The sequence below is a fragment of the Ammospiza caudacuta genome, chromosome 6, assembly GCF_027887145.1.
Source record: "Ammospiza caudacuta isolate bAmmCau1 chromosome 6, bAmmCau1.pri, whole genome shotgun sequence".
Taxonomy (NCBI): Eukaryota; Metazoa; Chordata; class Aves; order Passeriformes; family Passerellidae; genus Ammospiza; species Ammospiza caudacuta.
In genome coordinates this window covers 41,964,730-41,984,587 of record NC_080598.1, presented here as the reverse complement: position 1 = coordinate 41,984,587, position 19,858 = coordinate 41,964,730, and the positions used below count along the sequence as shown (strand labels likewise).

General features: G+C 38.6%; 1 protein-coding gene across 1 annotated transcript in view; it reads right to left on the bottom strand.

Annotated features, from left to right (window-relative positions):
* Window positions 1-19,858, bottom strand: part of MIPOL1 (mirror-image polydactyly 1) — a 151,431-nt gene that overhangs the window by 37,570 nt on the left and 94,003 nt on the right. The window contains exon 10 of the mRNA XM_058807361.1: window positions 8,154-8,248. Within this exon, the coding sequence (XP_058663344.1) occupies window positions 8,154-8,248 (95 nt within the window). The remainder of the gene's footprint in view (window positions 1-8,153; window positions 8,249-19,858) is intronic.

The following is a 19,858-nucleotide window of genomic DNA, read 5'->3' as shown; positions in this document are numbered from 1 at the left end:
ACCTCTGAGGGCCAAGAGCCAGCCCCTGGAAACATGAGGCACAAGGATTTCATAAAGTATCAGTCAGACCAATCCAACAGCAGCACAAGGCAATTTGAGTGTACTGCATTCTGGTTGCAGGGATGGCGTGAGGTGGTTTGTTATTCCATCAGGTGCCTTGGATCTTTGACAGTTCAGTGCTTCCTCTCTCTCAAAGTTTTCATAAATCACTAAAGCTGAGTTAGAAAGTGTTTCTCCATGCTAAATTTTTTTTCCCAGTGAGATAGGAAAACTTTCAAAGTCATGTCAGGGCAAGAAGCAAAACATTCACATTTTTTTGGTGTGTTTCTAAATGAATGAGGGACACAGAAAGCTTAAAGACATGCTGATGGCTAAAATATTTCATTGGAGGGCAAAAAAATTAGGTACCCATGAACCTCCAGCAGGTTCAGATACTGCTTCACCTTTTCATTGCTTGCCAGACTGCCACTGTAAGCACCAAGCCTATGGTACACACTGGAGTTTCTCTCCACCATCCTTTTTCTTTGCAAATGGCCAAATACTAACTGGAGAATGGATGTGAGTCTGGTCTGCCATGCTCCCAATAAATTTTTCTATCCACAGATTTATTTCTAAAGTCAGTGTCTCTGACTATATTACTGTTAGAAATTTGAACAAATGCACCAAGTGAGACCATAATCAATTCCAAGCTGGAGAACAAGAAGTCTGGGAATGGGGCAGGGACAGGAGGATAATAAATTCAATAAAGTGTGAAATACACAAGGATAGCAAGGGAGGGCTCTGCCTTTACTGCTCACCTGCACCAAGCCACTGAGAAATACAGCCATCTCAGCAGCACCAGCAAAACCTCATGCAGCTGCTTTCCAGGGAGAGCAGCTCACTGATCTCTTCCCCCTTGGGCTGTCTGATCCAGTTCATGAAACAGCCCCCAAACCTTGGACTTTTATCTCCTGTGACACCAGCAAGAGCTGTGATTGCACAAGCAATAAAATGACAAAGGAAAGAAGTCACAGGGGACATAGGGGCTTACTAGTGGGAAAATGCTTATGAGACTGAAGACTGACTCACCTAAAATCCCAATTCTTTTGGGGCTGCAGCACCTCACTGCAAAGTGGCACAAAACAGAGGAGGAGAAGACTGAACACATACATTCCAAATAATCAGGGTGTTGGCTCCCCTCAACCCCACAATTTGACTAAAAATGCACAGAAACCTCCCATGATTGCTGAGAGAAAATGTGGCTTTAACCAATCTGTATTAAAGATAGCAGTATTTCTCCACCCCAATTTTCTACTAATTTTAAGACTCAGTTCAATAAACAAACAGAGAGACAGTCTCTGCTTTTCTTTTGTTATAACAGAAGACAAATAAAAACCTTAGTGTTCCCTTACAGATTCATTGCTTTCTATATGCTTGGCTGGATCAAACTGGAGCAGGTTAGGTTCCTCCAAAACATGTATTACATGGTCTCCCACTGCATATCCAAGCCCCTCATCTCTTTGGTATATAAAAAGAACCTATTCTGTGCTTGCAAGTGGGAAATTTAATTAGCTGAAGGTTTATGTTTAATGTCAGGTGTCTGAAACTCTTCAATAAAATAGAAGTCCCCGCTGCAAGAACAGAGAATACTTAAAACACAACTGATGTTCTCTCCTTGATCCAAAACTGCTCTTCAAAAAGAACTGTGTGGCTTACAGTGATACCATTACTTGGTCATTCTTTTTAATGACTGTAATTACACTGTGTCATGTCTAAAGCAACTCGTACTGACACAATGACAGCAACTGCCAGAACTGAGGCAAGCAGACAGGATGAAAAGAGCAGGAAAATGAGTCAACGGCCATAACTGAAAAAGTGAGATAAAAAAAAACAGGTATGAAAAGACCAGTTCTCTGAGGTAAGCTGCTGGGACAGGTGCTCAAGGCAGCCTGCTATTGCTTCAGAGGAAGGACTGAGATCACCACTCTGCATTAGTGGTTGCAGCTTCACTAATCCCACTGTAAATGGGTTCCAGTTAATTTGGGCTGGGAAACTGGATGTTAGAGCAGCCCAATCTTCTGCTACACATTGTGTTCCCCTGAGGAAAATCTAGATTGAGAGAACTCTGAAGAAGACTGAGAGATGGCAGAACAAACAGGCTGAAATGTTTGAGCAGGGGTCAGTCAGAGTACAGGAATCTGACTATTTAGGCTATTTATTGTATTCTGACTTGCTACTGCAGTGGCTGTGAGGATGAATATTGACTTTTTAGGCAGAAATAATTTATAGTTTTTAATAGCCCTTAAAACTGGAATGAAAGCAACATTCTAACAGCAAGAATTACACCATTCTATATCCATACACAGAGTCCATGGAGCATGGTTGAAATGGCACCATCTGAGTATTATATTCCATAACATCAGTCATGAAACTATAGAATGGAAGTAAATTAAACACACACAACTGTATCCAAAGCTTGAATAGAAAAGTCTTTTTATTCAGGACTAGAAGTAATGGCTTACAAAATATCTTTCTTCATCTATTTCGCCTGTTACAGGGTGATTCAGTTCTGTAATTAAGATGAACATTGAGTTTGCTCCTAAGCCTATAAGTTCTTTATTTGGGGAAATAATAAAAAACCTTCTTGATTTCCTACTTTCACATTTATCAATCTCAGTCTTTAAAAAAAATGAACTTCCATATCATTTTACAAGAGACTTCATGGGAAAAATATATGGACCTCCATAAAACCAACTGCTATTTAGACCATTTGCTTGTGCCACTTAAACATGAGTTCCAAGTATTCCAATTGAAGTATTGTAAGCATTGAAACTTGTAGATTTAAATTCTGTTAGATCTCTTCAATAGTTTTTAACTTATAAAGTGCTACAACTGGTTAGGGAGCAAGAAAACTGCTGACATTACACGCAGAGAAACTACCCCTATTAACTGAAAGTTTGAATCTAAAAATGCTTATTTCAGGTAATTATACTTATTAGTACAAAGAGCCTTACTGAAATTAAATTTCCATTTCATTGCTGAGAACCATCACATAACTGTAAAATAAAGCATCTTTTGCTCCCATGCTCACCATAACTTACATATTCCAATTACTTTGCAATATTATATTGCTTTTGACTGGGATAGAGTTAATTTTCTTCATAGCAGCTGACTCCAACTGACCAAAGGCATACCCCACACCAATATGGTGTCACACTGAGCATATAAATCTAGGGGAAGAGGGAACCTGATTATAAAATTTCCAGATCACATAACTGAAAATATGCAAATAAAAAACTTGTGACGATGTTCAAACAACAGAGGTATATGAGAAAGAGGTAGTGGGATTAACATTCCCATGTACTTCAAAACTGGTTATTTGGATATAGCCTTCTTTGGCCACAGAGGATCTTATGATTTGCATTAATCTCTAGCTTAAAGAGCACTGTGTGGAAACAATTCTATTAGTAAGAGAGAAATTCTATGCTATTCCTAACTCTTATGCAAATTATAATTTCTGGTATGTATTTTTGAGTTAGCATGCAGAAAACGCTATTTTCTTTTTGAAACTTGACACAGAGGCAACACAAGAAGAACAAACAGAAGCACAGAACTTGCCAAACTTTATTTGTAGCCAGCTTCTTGGCCCTTATGTATCTGAATTAGCTTCTTCCTCCTTTTAAATTCCATTTCACTTCTCTGTCCCTTCTAAAGAAGACTGAAATTGTTCTGGGATATACTTTCTTTTCAAAAAGTCAAAAGTCAGAGGGAAAGAAATGTTTCCTCATATCTGCAAAAGCTAATTTAAATTTTGGGTTAGGCCATTATGGATTTCCATGAAGCTCCAGTTTCAGTTAGGATTTGCTTTTCATTTCACCTGAAAAGAAGTGTGGTTTACTTCTTTCACAACTGGAGGAAAAAAAATGAATGTCTTCAAACACAGGAAGCTACCAGATCAGAGAATTCTAGAATAATGAGGTTGGAAGTGACCACTGGCAGTCTCCAGCAGAACCTAACTTCTTCTCAAATTGATATCAATATGAGATCACACCATGTTGCTCATGACTTTATCACATTAGACACTGGAAATCTCCAAGGATGGAGATGGTAAAACCTCTCTGGCAACTTGTTCCAACGATGGACAGCCCCCATGGAACAAGTTTTCCCTTGTAACCTGTCTGAAATGCTCTTGTTTCAATTCAAGTCAGTTGTTTCTCACCCTGTTGTCATGGAGCGCTGTGAAGAGGTCGCCTTTCTTGACAGCCTCTGCCCAGCCTCTGTTAGGCTGCCATTAGGTCTCCCTGGAGCCAACAAAGAAAGGAATATTTTTTCTTTCCCCGGCTGTACAAGAGCACTACCCTTGGTCTCTCTTTACATTGCAAATGCTAGGGTTTCCTGACTGTACCAGTTGCCTTCTGTCAAAGTTTTTCCAATTTATAGATGTCTTACTTTTACTGGGGACCCAAATCTGAATAGTGTATTCTAGATACCAAGAATCTTCCCTCTGCAGAAAATAGAAGGGGATTTTATATTTTTCCCCTGAAGGTCTCCACTTGTTTCCCTCCTTTAGGCATGTCTGTGTGTACTTACTCACACATACAGATAGTCTGGACCTAAGTATCTCTCCCCTGATTTTGTATGATCAAATGATACTTTGCTTTTCCTGGATTATGCCAATGTTAGTGAAAGTCAGGTTGGTATGAAAATGCACATTTTAATGTCATTGTTTACACATGTATGCATACAAAATAGTTAATATACACAGAGTCATTACTTTTGTGACCAAATCCTTGAAATGTTATTGTGTGTTAAGGCACAAGTACAAGTGATGTAGGTATTACTTCTATGCTTTAATGGAAGCCTCTAGTCGTTTTGTTTTTTTTTTTTTTTTTTTTTTTTTTTTTGTTTTTTTTTTTTTTTTTTTTTGTTGGGTTGTTTTGTTCTGTTTTGTTTGTTTGTTTGTTTTTGTTTTCTTAAATTGTTTCTTCTAAGTTAAAGGCTGATGTAGTGTCCTGGTTCTGGCCAGGACAGGGTAAGTTTCTGCAGTAACCAGGAGGGAGCATGGCTATGAGCCAGAGGATATTCTATACCACCTCATGACATTTTCTAGTTGGGGGAGAAGGGAGTCTTTTCTGGGGAGAAGGGGTTCCTTCCCATTGGGAGAGTGTGGCTGTGGTTGGGTTGGGGTTAGAATTGTGCATGTGAATCACTCTCTCTCTTTTGTATGCTTTTAAAATTAATATTGTAGCTGTTACTGTTAATTTTCTTGTCTCATTGCTGTTTGCAGTAAATTATTCTTATCTCAACTCCTGATCTTCACCTTCTCTGCCTCCAATTCTCTTTTCCATCCTGTTGCAGGGGAAGAAGTGGGAGGGAGAAGGGGGAATGAGTGAGTGGCATGTGTTTTGGAGAGTCTCAGCAAGATCACTAAACTGGGGTTACCATTCCTAAACCATGACTCATAGAAATCTCGGTTAAAAAAAGGAGAAAAAGAATAAAGTAGGATAAATAATTTTTGTAAGGCCAGGGAAGACCTAATAGCAAAAGGAGAAGTCACCTAATGAGCCAAAATTGTTAAGCCCCTGTCATGCTGGGGCTTAAGGCAGAAAGTGTAAGCATCTGGTGAAGACATGAGAGAACAGTAGTGAAGGGAATGTGCACCCAGCATTGTCAGATTGCAGCTTTACAGTTCTCATGAAGATTGGAGCATGTGTGTAAGCATATATTTTGCTCACTGGGGAATTATGAAATCCAAAAGAGAAGCAACTCCAGGGAATACAGTCTTGAACAGCAAATCATACAGCTAACCCACTTGGATCAAAGCAGCAAACTTCCACCCCAGTTCAAAACAGACTGTCTAAAAACACTCCCAGTGCTTGTTCTAGACTACCATAGCATGGCAAGCACTATGAGGAAATAAGAAGACCCAGCAGACATGTATACATGTGTCCCTTCCACATACAAACCAGAGTGCAAATTTTCATTCATTTGGGATGGCTTGGGAAATGCACTGTCTACCTTGCCATTCATACTTACTGTGGCCATCCCAGCCTTGGCCTGGTACAGTTCCCAAGGCTTTATGCACATGTGAGATATATTCTTTTCGGTTTCATTTGGCATGTGTTTAAAGTACTGTCACACTATTGGATGACAAGGGCTGCAGATGTTCATGTAACTTAAAGGAAACTGTAACCAAAATGTCAAGTTCTTAAGAATCCTCACAATGGTGCAATTAATTTCTAACCAAATCAAAAGACAGGCCTGAGAAATTAAATGTTGCTGCTTATGCACTTATAGGAATCCTTGTTGCCTTTTACAACCCTTGCAAGTTCAGCTCCAGGTGGCCTCTGGCTTTTCAAGTCATGTCTTTGTATGCTTCAGACAGTGTTTCCATACAGAGAGGTTGTGGAATCTCCGTACTTAAAGAGATTTAAAGGATGTGGACCTGAGCAACCAGGTCTCAGTGGCCCTGCCTGAGCAGGGCTGGACAATCTGACCTCCAGAGGTCCCTGCCAACCTCAATCAGCCACCCTGTGGGTCCACTCTGGGACACATTAGCCTCTAGAACAGTGAGGTAGGTAGGAGATAAAATCTACTTTAGATGTTATAACTTGTAAAAATCAGTAGTGCTACAATAGTTCTTGCTCCAGGGGATAATCAGGTGAGCATTTCCACACCTTCTGGATAGATGTTGCAAATGCTGTCAGCCAACTTACAGTTTGACTGATCAAATTAAGAGCTATAAGTTAATAACATGATACTTTCTAATGCTGATTCCTGCAAGGCATTATTGTTGATATTTCTGGGATTTAAAGCATTTCAACTAGTAAATGGCTGTTGCTGCCTACTGTACTTGTTAAACATCAAATGTTAGTGCAAACTTGATACTCTAGGCCAAAAATGGAACTCAAAAATCAGTGGAAAGTCTCCTACAATGTGTATAGACCAACACAAACAAATTCTTAATTTCTAAAATATCAAGTTAAAAAATTGCATTTCAGTTTTTAAATTAATCAAAAAACCATCCCATTTAAATGAGTAATAAGGGCACCATAATAAATTCTTTCCAGCTTGGTAAATCATACCATAATTTGTGCACACACTAAATGCTGACCAAATTCATTAAATGCAATAATCACAAATTGCTTGGGGTTTCTATTCACTATTAACAGGCTTTAAATAAATGCCTATGAGATTTAGGAACAAAAGTTGTTTTTGAAACTTCCCTCCAAGGTTTTAATAAACTTAATGAGAAGGGGAAACTTGAAAAACCTCTAGAAACCTGAGTATTTTTCACTTTTGAACGCTGAAACACTGAAAACATACACAGTTCTGCTATTTCAAATGCTTTTTAGACATAAATAACTAGTCCTCTTTATTTCCAATGAGTATAGTATTCACACTATATTTATTATTTACCTCTGTAGCCCACATCCCTCATCACAGACATTCAGCCTTCAGATTCACAATTTTCAGCTGTGTTGATGCCAATTCTCCTGCCTTTAACCTGCTGGCAGCTCTGTATCCCCTCTCACACAGGAGGTCAGGATGAAATGAGAGCTGTAACCCAAAATCACTCCATAAAACAACCTAACTCCTTCACTAGACCACACAGAGCTTTTCCTTAGGGACTAAAACCCACTGATCCATGCAAATGTTCAGGGCAGCCCACCTAAATTAATGAGAATGGGTATTTCTCTCATTCTCCATACTGCTACAGAACATGAGGAATTAAAAGGCACATATATTGGGGTTGAAGAAGAAACCAGTATTTTAGAATTACAGATTTATTATTTCAAAATCTATATTGACTAGGTTAGGTATGTGCAAACAATCAGGGAAGAAACAAGCATTTATGTAATCTGGTTCTTTTGTCCATGCATTTTTAAGTGATCACATTGCCATAGCACAGCTTTTTAGTGCAAAAATCAACCACCAACTTTTCACTTCCCTTAGAAGAAACTAATACAAAATGCAGGCTATAAGAAAGGGACTCCTACTTCAAAGAGGTGGTTGGTGAGCAGTAAAGCAGAAATGCAGGCTTTGATTCATTGATGTATTCACATTTTTCCAACAAATACCTATTTGATAAGGCCATTTCCTCACTCAGTCAGACATTGTACAGAAAATTTCCCCTATGAGTCACTCATTCATATTAGAATCAATCATTTTACCTGTAATAAACACGCAATGTTTGGATTTCCTCTTCTAGTCTTTTGCACTGTTGAAGAGCAGCTTCCTTTTCTTGTTGCAAAGCTATCAATTCTGCCTGTGAAATGATAAACAATCGATAACCAATTTATTCAGAACATCCATACATTTTTGAAAACACATCAATCTCTCTGCAATAATTTCAACCATTATAACTGCACACATAGGGTTATACTGCTGTATGTAACATAGTGTTGTGGTTTAACCCCAGCCAGGAACCATGCAGCTGCTTGGTCACTTCTCCTTCCTCCCACTGATGGCATGGTGAGGAGAATCAGAAAAAGAAAGAAAAGAAAATCAAACTTGTTGATTGAGATAAGAACAGTTAAATAATTGAAACAAAGTAAAATATAATAATAATAATAGTAATAACAACAATAATATTATTTATATGAGTAATTGTAATAAAAAGGAGAGCAACAGAGGGAGATAAATCCCAAGACAGGCAAGTGATGCATGATACAACTGTTCACCACCTGCTGACTAATGCCAAGCCTGTCCCTGAGCTGTGATCGCACCCTTTCCTGGTAACGCCCCCCATTTTATATCCTGGGTGTGATGTTTTATCACACAGAATGTCCCTTTGGCCCCTTTGGTCAGTTTTCCTGACCATGCTCCCTCCCAGCTTCTTGTGTACCTCCTCACTGGCAGTGCAGGACACACTGAAATCCTTGACTTGGGGCAAGCACCATTAGCGACATCTAAAACATCAGTTATCAACATTATTTGCATACTGAATCTAAAACACACCACTGTACCAGCTACCAGGAACCAAATGAGCACTACCCCAGCCTATTTAATTCTTATGAAATATTCTTTCTTTTTCTTGCACTGAAATTTTTCTATTTTTTTTCATGATTTCTGCACTAGCAGGATGATGTTTTGAATGGCTTCTCCCATGTAAGTTTTTTGAATACCTAAGGTTAGAACTCTTCAGTTCAGCCAAGTGGTTATCAGCAAACACATTTCATATGACACGTATGTGTTGCTATACTGCAAAATTGTTGACCAACATATAGAAAGTGAAGCAAGGCCCTTGGCCATGAACTACTGACACAGGATTCTGGTCTGCACATGGCTCCCTGGCTCTTAAGGGCAGCTCCCATGGTAGCAGCCCCTGGCTGATGTTAGCAGCAAAAGAGCTGCTGGATAGGCAGGACCCTGAGCAGTGGCAGGCAGCAGGGACTGCAGAGACTGGCACCGACAGTACATGCTGGGATCTGGGTGCATTCTTACCCAGGATCTGGTTTATAGAGGGGTGAGGGAATCCTTGAGCAATCACCTTCATCTCCCATCTGTGAGCTCCACCGGACACTCCCCCTCCCATCCTTGATTCACACTGAAGGGAGAGTGACTCATGACCATAATGGAAATTGCAGCATGTGGCTTGTAATTCACGAAGGTAGCCAGCCCCAACAGGCCTTACAGTTAAAGAGGAGGCAGGGAGAAATAAGTATTCATGCAGATTTAATATGGGTCTATAGTTTAATCACCATTAATTTTAAAAGTCCAGTTTCAATAGCACTGCAGGGCTGCCTTGAGGGCCCAGGTACCATATAAATAAATCAGTGGGTGATTTATTATTGTAACAACAAATAAGATCAGGCTTCCACAGCAATTCCCTGACACATGAGCCTGAGCATTGGGCTGTTTTCCAATGTTTTTAATTCATGGTGTAAGTTATTAATTGTACAAATTGCAGAGCCCTTAACCAAGAGGCACATGTGTGAGAAATGCCAACTGTGGATTCTGCCAACTCTTCAGGACAGCGTTGCGGAAAAGTTTCTTGGTAAATTAAAGACCTGTTATATGAGCTACAAACCCATGAAGGGGAATGCACATAGTTCAGCTTCTAAGTCTGCCAAACTCACTGTATAATCATGAACAACTCTGCCTGTATGCCTCAAAATCTCTCTCCTAAAACAGGGCTCCCGCTTGCTTCTGTTTCCTGTTTGTCTGTAAGTCTTCAAGGCAGGTGTTTTACTGTTTACTGTCAACTCCCAGTCATCTATGGGCAATTCATTCTGCTGGTTGATTAATCATGTCCTGGATACTTGGCTGATTCCTGACAAATTTTATTGAACACTGCATTGCACAAATGCAGCTACACAAGCAGTCTCTGAACCGTGCTGCTCGGTGGGTCATGTTGCACCCAGGGTTTTGCACTGCCCAGGTACAGGACCCACTGCTGTAATTGCTCCTGTGAGAGACATCCATAAAGTTTTAACAGGAAGTTCCTTGGTGAATAAAATCTTTCTTACTATATGGGGGGCGTTCCTTCAGCTTTAAAAGCAGAAAGCGTTAATGTTTAACATCTGAGTGACAGTGGTTTTGAGCTTCTGATACTGAAAACAATGTACTGCATGCTGGCAAGCCCTAACTTCTGTCAGAAAGAGGTTAAAATCCTCTGCAGGTGAGCCTCTTGCCTGGTGCAGCTTGCTGCCTTGCAAGCAGAACTCCCAGAACACAAGATGTTAGCCAAACCAAGCTATTTTCTGTAATTATACTGCTCTGTAGGTGAAACAACATTCTTAAAAATTGGAAAACACACTTGAATCAAAGTAGGTGGTTTGTTCTAGAGGCCAGTAATTAACATCCTTGCCAATTTTCAGTGTACTGTGAAGTGTGATTGAAATGGTAGACTGGAAGGAAATGTTTGCAGCTGACACACCTACTCAGAGAGATTAACGGCTAGTCTCTTTGGAGAACTATCATAAAAAATACACCTCATGTTCCACTTGCTGTTCAGGACAAGAGTCAGAGGCATTAGAGCCTTAAGACTATTATTTATGTCAGTTTTTCAGCAGAAAAAACTGCACTGATTTGACTGGGTTTGCATCTGGGTTTGTACCAATAAAAATATCAGCAAAATCAGGTTATTTGGATTTAAAAAAAAACAACCAACCCGAGAGCTACAAAAAATGAAGGGAAGAAAAACAGACATTTGTTAGCCTCCTCAGTAATCTTCCAGTGGAGTTGATACTAGGGAGTTTCATGAGACCAACAAAAATCCAAGCCCAAGAGTCTCTGTGCACAGCATGCAGCCATGTGACAAAATGACCCATTGTTCACAGCCCTGAAGGGTGGTAAACACAAATAAGAGTCAAATATCCTCACAAGGCAGAGATGTCTTCCTTCACTAGAAGAAGGAAAGCAAAACAATGCTCATCACAAAGTTAAATTGCTAACTAAAATAATGGCATCTGCTCTACAATAAAGAATTTGGAAGACTCCTAAATGTATATTGAAATCCATCCATACTGCATATGGCAAAAATCCTGCATGAGCTCACCTCTAGTAATAACAATAGCTGCTTGAGAACTTTTTAACAAAATATTGTTCTTCTGGAAAATGTCAAGCTGTGGAAATCAGAACTTTTCACAGAAATTTATTTGTTTTGATTAAATTGTTTTGGAAGGTAGGATAAAGAAGAAGCAAGAAGAAGAATTACACACAGGTTCCTCTAGCGGTGGTTTCCCATGAAAAGGTCACTTTAGAGGTGAGCTTGGTCACTTTTTGGTATAGGCGTCACTCTCAGCAAAGCTCCTTTTTAACCCCGAAAGGGTATTCTGATTACTTGGATACTGTGAAAAATATTTCTGAAGATTTTGTTGTGTCCAGAAGTTCCTACACTTCCATATTTGGTTTAATGTGGATAGATCCTTACCCATTCTCTGTCCACCTTCCTGCAAATGAGAATTGTTGTTTCTTTATTTTCTCATTTTGAATTTTAGCAGTTTTTTGGTGAAAATTTAAATTTTCCAATTAAATATAAAATCTAATTGCTATCTATCAAACTTAAAATAGCTGATCTCAGCTAAAGAAAATCTTGGTACTGATTTTTTGCTTTTGCTTTTGCTTCAAAACATTTAAAGGAACAATGTCATGCGCATGCGTTTTCTTACCACAATGTCTGGAAAAATACAAGACATAAGCAAAGGAAAACAGAGGACAAAACTAGTATTTATCTTTTCCTGATTCCTCTAGGGCAAACATGAGCACCCTCAACTCTAATCTAAATTGAAAGAGGTAAGAACACACAGCCTCCCATGCTGTCAGGTTCTCTCTGGAACCTCACCTTTGTGCGAGAGATGGCTTTTGTAAGACTTTTCAATATCCAATACAAAAGAAAAAAATCCAATTAACTTCACTAATAAAGTTTCACAGCTTTATTTTAATTTATTTATTTTCTCATGCATTTATATACAACATATATATAAAGCATTTATTTTTCCTTTTTTGAGATAGGATAAACAAACAACCCTTTCTGTTACCTCTCACTAAGCAGGCTCTTCATTACCCTGATCAATTTAAATGCATGTCTCCTCAGTACTCTGTACTCATGCCAGTAGAAACCTCTCACCTGACACATTCTTGTACTCTTTTTGTTCCCAGTCACCCTCCAGCCTGTTCTGCACACTGGTATTACCCAGTTGACAGTGGAAACTCTTATTCATCCTGAAAAGATAATACCTTACACTTGGCACTGAAATTCCACCCCACTGCTTTTGTTTTTCCAGTACTTGAGGCCATCCCAATCTTTCTGCAAGACAGCTTGAACCTACTTTGTAGTAATAATATCTCCATGCCTTATTAAAAACAATTCCCAGCTCTGTATCATCAAGCAATTTTGTTGGCACATTGCTGCTCTTCCTGCCAAAGGTTCTCAATGACAGCATTAAAGAAAACTGGTTCAGCACCAGCTGGTAAGAAATTGGAGAGAAATTCCACTAGTGAAATCCTTGGACCTTAACATTTCTTCCTTCAAATCTGTTTGCTGCTGCCTTCCTGCTAGCTAGTTCCTTATTGCCTTTGACTAATCCCTCATCTCCTTCATGGGTACATGACATTTTGCAGACAGACATGAGCTAAACGTGCCCATTCTTCCAAACAAGAGACGCTGGGTGAACCCAGTGAGCAGCAAGCAGCATTTCCCACATTAAGCTTGTGCCTGCTTGTAAAATAACAATATATGCATTCCCCACTCTAATTAATAATTTTTCATATGGCACAACCTATAAGCTTATGTGTCAGGTTATATTAAAAAAGTTTCCTTGTCTAAATAATCAGTTATAATATCAAAGAATTCTTGCATGATCATTCTTGTGTGAAAACTGTACTGCAATTCACTCTTGATGGATCCACGCTTTAAAAATATTTTCCTTCCAAACTTACTCTGAAGACTGGACAATAAATACTAACAGGTCTACAGTTGGCAAAATTACATTTTTCCCCTTCTAAATATAGATGCTCTCTCTGCTAATTCTCTGTCATATTACACTGCACATGGCCTCATAAGATTTATTAAAGAACTTTACTATCATTCCTGGACTTTCAGGTATCAGTTCTTTCAGAACTGGAGATGGAAACCATGCATTAACCCAATGCAAGCACAATAATCTATTGAACAGCTGCCATGTACTCCATTTGCATACATTCACTTTTCTTAACCCTTGTCCTCACAGCTGGCATCTTCATTGCTCAATGCTGAGAGAAACAAAAATTAAAATCACATGCTTTTAGACCTAATCCAGAATTACCCCTGATCTCCGTGCCATTCTCAGACCAGTGGCATATTTCCTCTTTCCTTGTTCTCATTTCAGTTGTTACCCTATTGTTTGTTTCAATTTCCTTTCCAAGGGCAAATTTAGCTTAACCTCAGGCAATTTTCATTTGTCTCTATATCTCCTGTTTTCTAAGACATAACTTCCTTGCTTAATAAGTACCCTTCTTGTGGATAACTTATTTGTACGTTATTTGCATGGAAATTATAACTGACTCAATTAGAATGGGCACACTTTCTACCCAGTACAATTTCCCTTGGCTTGGCTGAGATATGTGTCAATGCATGAGTTTAATGCACTATTCCTTCACTCTGTAATAGTCACTACCAGCATTTTGCTTTCTACTGATACAGGATATTCCCACAGATTAGAAGAAGGTTGTGTGAGAAATCTGAGGATCTCCAAGTTAATTTCTACAATTTATATTCTCAGTCATCTACGTTCGGTAGAGCTGCAAAGGGGAAAAGGGGAAAAATGGCAGTAAAGGGGGAAAATGTCAGTCTTTCTACTCTAGGTCCTATGTTATCATCTGGGGTCTGAAATGGAATGGAGCCTCAAACAGACAACAGAGAATTGCTCCCACTTCTTGTGAGGAAGAATTGTGTTTCTACTGATATTAGCAGGCTAGCTGGACAGGAAGAGCTCAGGTGTCTTCTCAGGGCAACAGGAGACTGGGAAGCCAAAAAAGATTTCTTTCATTCTGAATTAGAATGAACAAAAACCCTCTCAACTCTGTAAAAAAACTTAAACTGATGAAATATTTTAATCTTACACTATTTTTAATGCTTCTACATTTGACACATCATGTCAGTAAGAGAGATACACACTGCCTGATAGAGCAGGTCATGTTGTGACACATATGAGATCCAACTTCTAACCGTTCTGTTATTTTTACGTTAGCAGCTGCTACTTAGTGCAGATTACAACAGCTCATCTTATTTTCTATATCAAAGTGTCAACACATCCAACTGTTTCACCAACAATACTAGCAGGTAATGCTTTGATCTAGAAAGGAATACAAGCACTTGTCTCATTAATTAGGGGATCAGAGGTTTTCAGGGTCAAGGAAAAGACTCCAGCTAACGAGAGGACTGAAAATGGCTAGCACTCCAATAACACACTAAGCAATCTCCTTTTTGTTTTAATCACCCTGCTGAAGTGTCAGATTGTTTCATTACAATACAAAGGGGACACATTGACCTAGAAAATGAGATAACGTTTCAACATGCATTTAAGTATCAGCTGGCCTTGATGACTTTAAAAATTAAAAGGTAAAATTAGAACTTACTATAGTAGTTATTAGAAAATACTGACACATCATGAAATACACAATTAACAAGAATAAGTCCAAATTTAAAATAGAAGAATTAAATGTTTTACTTCTGAAGTTTGAAATGTAGGTTTCAATATTCACCAAATAAAACTTCTAGGAGATAAACTGAGCTGGAAAAGTTTGGAATTGTAACTGAAGTTATTAGAAATTCATGCAAAGTTGTTTCTCAACACACAATTTTTCTAACAGAAATAGTTTTTCTAAACCTGTCTCAAATTAAGAGTAAATGGAGAACTGTATTACTGGTCCCTGATGGATCTGCACTGCTGTGGAGGAACACTACAGGTAGAAAAAATACAATAAAGAACCAGCTGAGAATGTGAATTTCAGGGTAAGGCTGGCAATTGTGGGAACTCTTGACAGCCTTTAAGTTGCAGCCCTCACCAACCCTCTGCCACAACCACACCCGGGTTGACATACCCTTTGGGCACAAAGGAAAGGTGTCTCAACAGCAAACATGACCTTTATGAGTTTGCAGCAGGATGAAACAATTAATCATAATATTTTATTCTACAATCTAATACTACTGTTGGTCCAAATAAATAGCTGTAATGAATTTTTTTTTTTTTAATTAAAAGCATCTCACTGGATTGTTAAGATACACTGGTTTAGATGGAAGTATTTCTGAGGAATGTCAGACAGGATTTCTGAGAGAAGAGAGAATTCCTCCCCAGCCTTGTGATTAGGTTATTTGTTTAGAATGCTGAAACCTAATGTTGACTCCCAGCTTCTTGCATTAACCCACTCTGGGCATCCTGGTGGACTCCTCCCAATGAGACTGCTTCCCTGCTCCAAAGTTATGTGAATTATCCATGGTACTGGTGACTGTCATTGTCTCGCTTCTCTCTCCACAACTGACAAAAATATTTTTTTTAAAACGGCTAAGCATGTGAAAAGCAGATCCAAACAGGGATACATCATGGAAAACAAGATGAACTCCAGAATTCAGCCATGAAAATGTTTGAGGGTGACAAACTTGGATCAGGGAGCTGAAATAAGGACATTCCATACATGATGTGAGAGCATCAACAGTGACTTTTAAAACTGTATGATTTTAATTTACCTTACAAAGAATACGTTAACGTTTTCTCTTATTGGAATTAAAAGTTTTAACCCTGAAATCTTCTTTTTAAAAGAAAAAATGGAATTGTCATTTTCAAGAAGCGTCGTGCTTCACCTCCATCTTACGTAACTTTCCTCAACTCAGCCTTTATTCTACCCTAATTTAATATTTTTAAGGAGTTTTTCGGATGACTTGTAAGAGATGCCACTATCTGACATTTAGACTCTTGTCTCCATCACAACAAATTCCCCAGTGAGAATACATTATCATACCAGATGAACATTGCTTGCATGGTTGTTCATTTCTAAGAGATCCTGTTGTGACTGGGACATTAGCAACGGGTCACAACAAATTCTACACAGATTGTGCAATTAGAAGGAAAAAAAAATCACCAAATAGCTTTTGACTGCTCTGAGAAAGAAAACGAAAGAATACAATAGCAATTTTGCTGAGACTAGATATGTATCTGGTTAATTTTATTACAATAAAAGCAAACAATATCATTATGCCTGACATGTGACACCTTATTCTTGTACTACGTGGTCACACCACATTGGGAAGAAGCTCACTGTACCAGCAGTATTTAAGAAGTGGTTTGCTCCTTTACAAGAACATATTACAGGCACATTGGCCTACAGAAGTGGGCCTATCCCTGGAGGTGTTCAAGGCCAGGCTGGATGGAGCTCTGAGCAACCTGGTCTAGTGAAAGGTGTCTCTGCTCATAGCAGATAGACTGGACTTATGATTCTATAATTCATCAATTACCACATTATGTAAGAAAATATCTATATGAAATGCTCATGATAAGTTTCAGTGAGAATTAAGGATTTGCTCATCTAACCTTAGATGAGACAAATTTTCTTCATCATCTGCAGTATTATTCTGTAATAAGCTATATTTTTTCCAAGCAGTATACTGATATACTGAAAATTGCAGGAAAAATCACCTATTCAAAGGACAATCCAAGGCAGGTGGTAAGAGTGTGAGACTAATACATGGAAGCATTTTGTTTTAAAGAATGATTTAGGGAATGAGGATGATTCATTGCGAATTCTGCCCTTGTGAGGTTGATACAAAACTGCAATTGACTTCCTAGGGTGAAGATTTCATTTATGGTTTCCATTCTTTTGCACACATAGGTTAAAAACCCCAAAGATACCATCATACATGCCTACTGTGCATATGGATAACTACCCAATGATACTGTAAGTCTTATTTTAGGTAAGATATAACCATAGTGGATGACAAAAAGGCCCCTGAAAAATTCCAAGGATGACAGCTCCAAAATACACACTCATAGCTGGACTGCGCTTTGCACATAAGTAACTCCATGTGCAGAGACACTGACCTTTTGGTAGGAGGGATTTTATTAAGAACACAATCTGAGGGTGCTTTAAAGAGCAAATAGATAGGACTCTATATACAGGTAGGTAGATACTTGACTCACTACTAAATCACAATGTACACTGTAAAAAGAACATAAAAAGAAAACAATCAAGAATACTTTGTTTTAATAGAGAAAGGAAAACCCATTCACGACTGCAATTTCTACTCAGTAGTCATGGCTTTACAATCTATATGAAAATAACACACGTTGATTAATTTCTTTACTTCTCAGATTAAATACCATTTACAGCTGTGGATCTGTGGAAAGGAAACATTACTTCATTTTCTGTAATTCAGGTTTGGCCTTGGTGACATCACAAACTTTTTTTCTAATCCAAAAATCTATCTGGAAAAAGCAAATTCAAATAAACAATGGAAAAACATCAGCAATATAGAGAAACTTGTCTCATTTGAAGGTAAAATAAAGAATATTATTTTGGGCATGGTGTAACCATGTACCTCTTCATGGCTCTATTGGTAACTGGACTGAAAAACAGATATTCCCCTTGAAGACATATCAGGTTACCAAATAGAAGTTTAAAACAAAGGATAAAAACCATTCCTGATTTACTTTAATGATAGGCATGTTTCCCTCAACTCTGAGAGGCCTGACTTCATACCATGAAGATGATTGCACTGTACATGAAACTTTACTGGCAATCTTCTTAGGGAAAATCAAGAAGGAAACAACTGTGTAAGCTGGAGCGAGCTGAAGAAACCTTCCAGGTGGTATCTGAGTCCTACTGGCAGGTTACTCTGGGAAAGCTTCAAATATCAGCAACCATGATAAACCCTTTGTCCACAAAAATTACTTTGGCCACCTATGATTTGAAGTCAGTATCTGCCACAAGCAGCAAATTGTCAGCACATGATCCAAAAGGTAATGTCATGTTGTCTCAGAAGCTTTGTGGTAACAAAGACCTATTCAATAAAACAACTTTACCCTCAGCCCCAGAAGTGTCTTATCCAGTTTGGGGCGGAACGGTACTGGCAGAATAACAGAAAAAAGTTCATATTACAGCCAGACATGTTTTATCTGTGCAGCAGCCAGAAACTCGGTGCTCTCAGGGTTCTCCATCTGGCACATTTTTGAGGCTCCACTAACAGATCCCGAACTAACCACAGCACCCAACTCTCTATTGCTAAAAAGAACAGACTAGAAATTATGTTCTGACCTTGAGATCTACTGGCATGACTTTACTCATGTTAAAAAATGGTCAAAAGTTCTCTCCTATTCACCTTCCTAAAAGGAAGGGCTGCTACCATCAGACTGTCAAAGGGCCATAGGCCCTAGCACACAGTATGGTTCAAAAGCATCGCCTGGGAGAGTGGGTTAAAACCATGCCAGGGATTTCTCTAAAATAATGCATGAATGGTTGCATGCCATTGTGCACGTCCATGCCATGATCCTATTTTGTTACTAGTCTATGTTCAGATAACTAGTCTTGTCAATTTATAAGGGCTTAATAAACTTGATTAAGGTTGATAAATGTGACTTTCTCTCATTCCCAATAATCACACAGCTGTTAAACAGGGGTCACTGACATCTCCATTTCAAGAAGGCAAGGATACCTTCAAGAAGGCAGCAGTGTCCAATCACATTATCAGAATTTAACTAAAATTCTTTCATAAAAGTAATGAATCTGTAGAGGTCTATAAATATGAATTGGCCCAGTTACATCATATTACTCTTCCAGGATTTGGAAGGAAAGGCAGCTAAGAGATTAAGAGTTAATGTTTATTACTTCACCTTGCGGCCTTCACCTTTTGACTAGCAGGTATACATACTCAAATTAATCTGATATTTTTGTATACAAAGAAACACAGAATCAGAGTGCTGAGTTCAAAAGCAATTTTTATATCTAAGAAAAGAAAAAAAACCCAGTTATTGAATAAAAGCATTTGTTATCAGGAAATTTAGGAATAAGAAAGAATCCATGAGTATGCCCCACACTGACATGTGCAGAACATAAATACTAAGACATTCTCAAATGCAAGTCTGTTAGTACTTCTCATTTGATTTCTGAAGTTCTTATCAAACAATATAGCAAGGTAGTTTGAGTTCTTTCTCCAGCTGGATTATGTCATGCCTAGCAGTTTTGGGAAAAAGACAGGAGCTCCATGTCTGCACTTGAGGCTGGCTGTAGGCGCCATGACCTTGAGTTACTTGTGCAACTGGAGTGACCATGGATTTCTGAGACACTGTGAACAAGCCACCATCGTGTCTCCTGTGATGCAAACATTCTCAACAGATAATTTAGAACAGTTTCAGTCTCTATGGTTGCAATGCCACCTGTGTAAAAGGGATCAGTCATGTTGAGT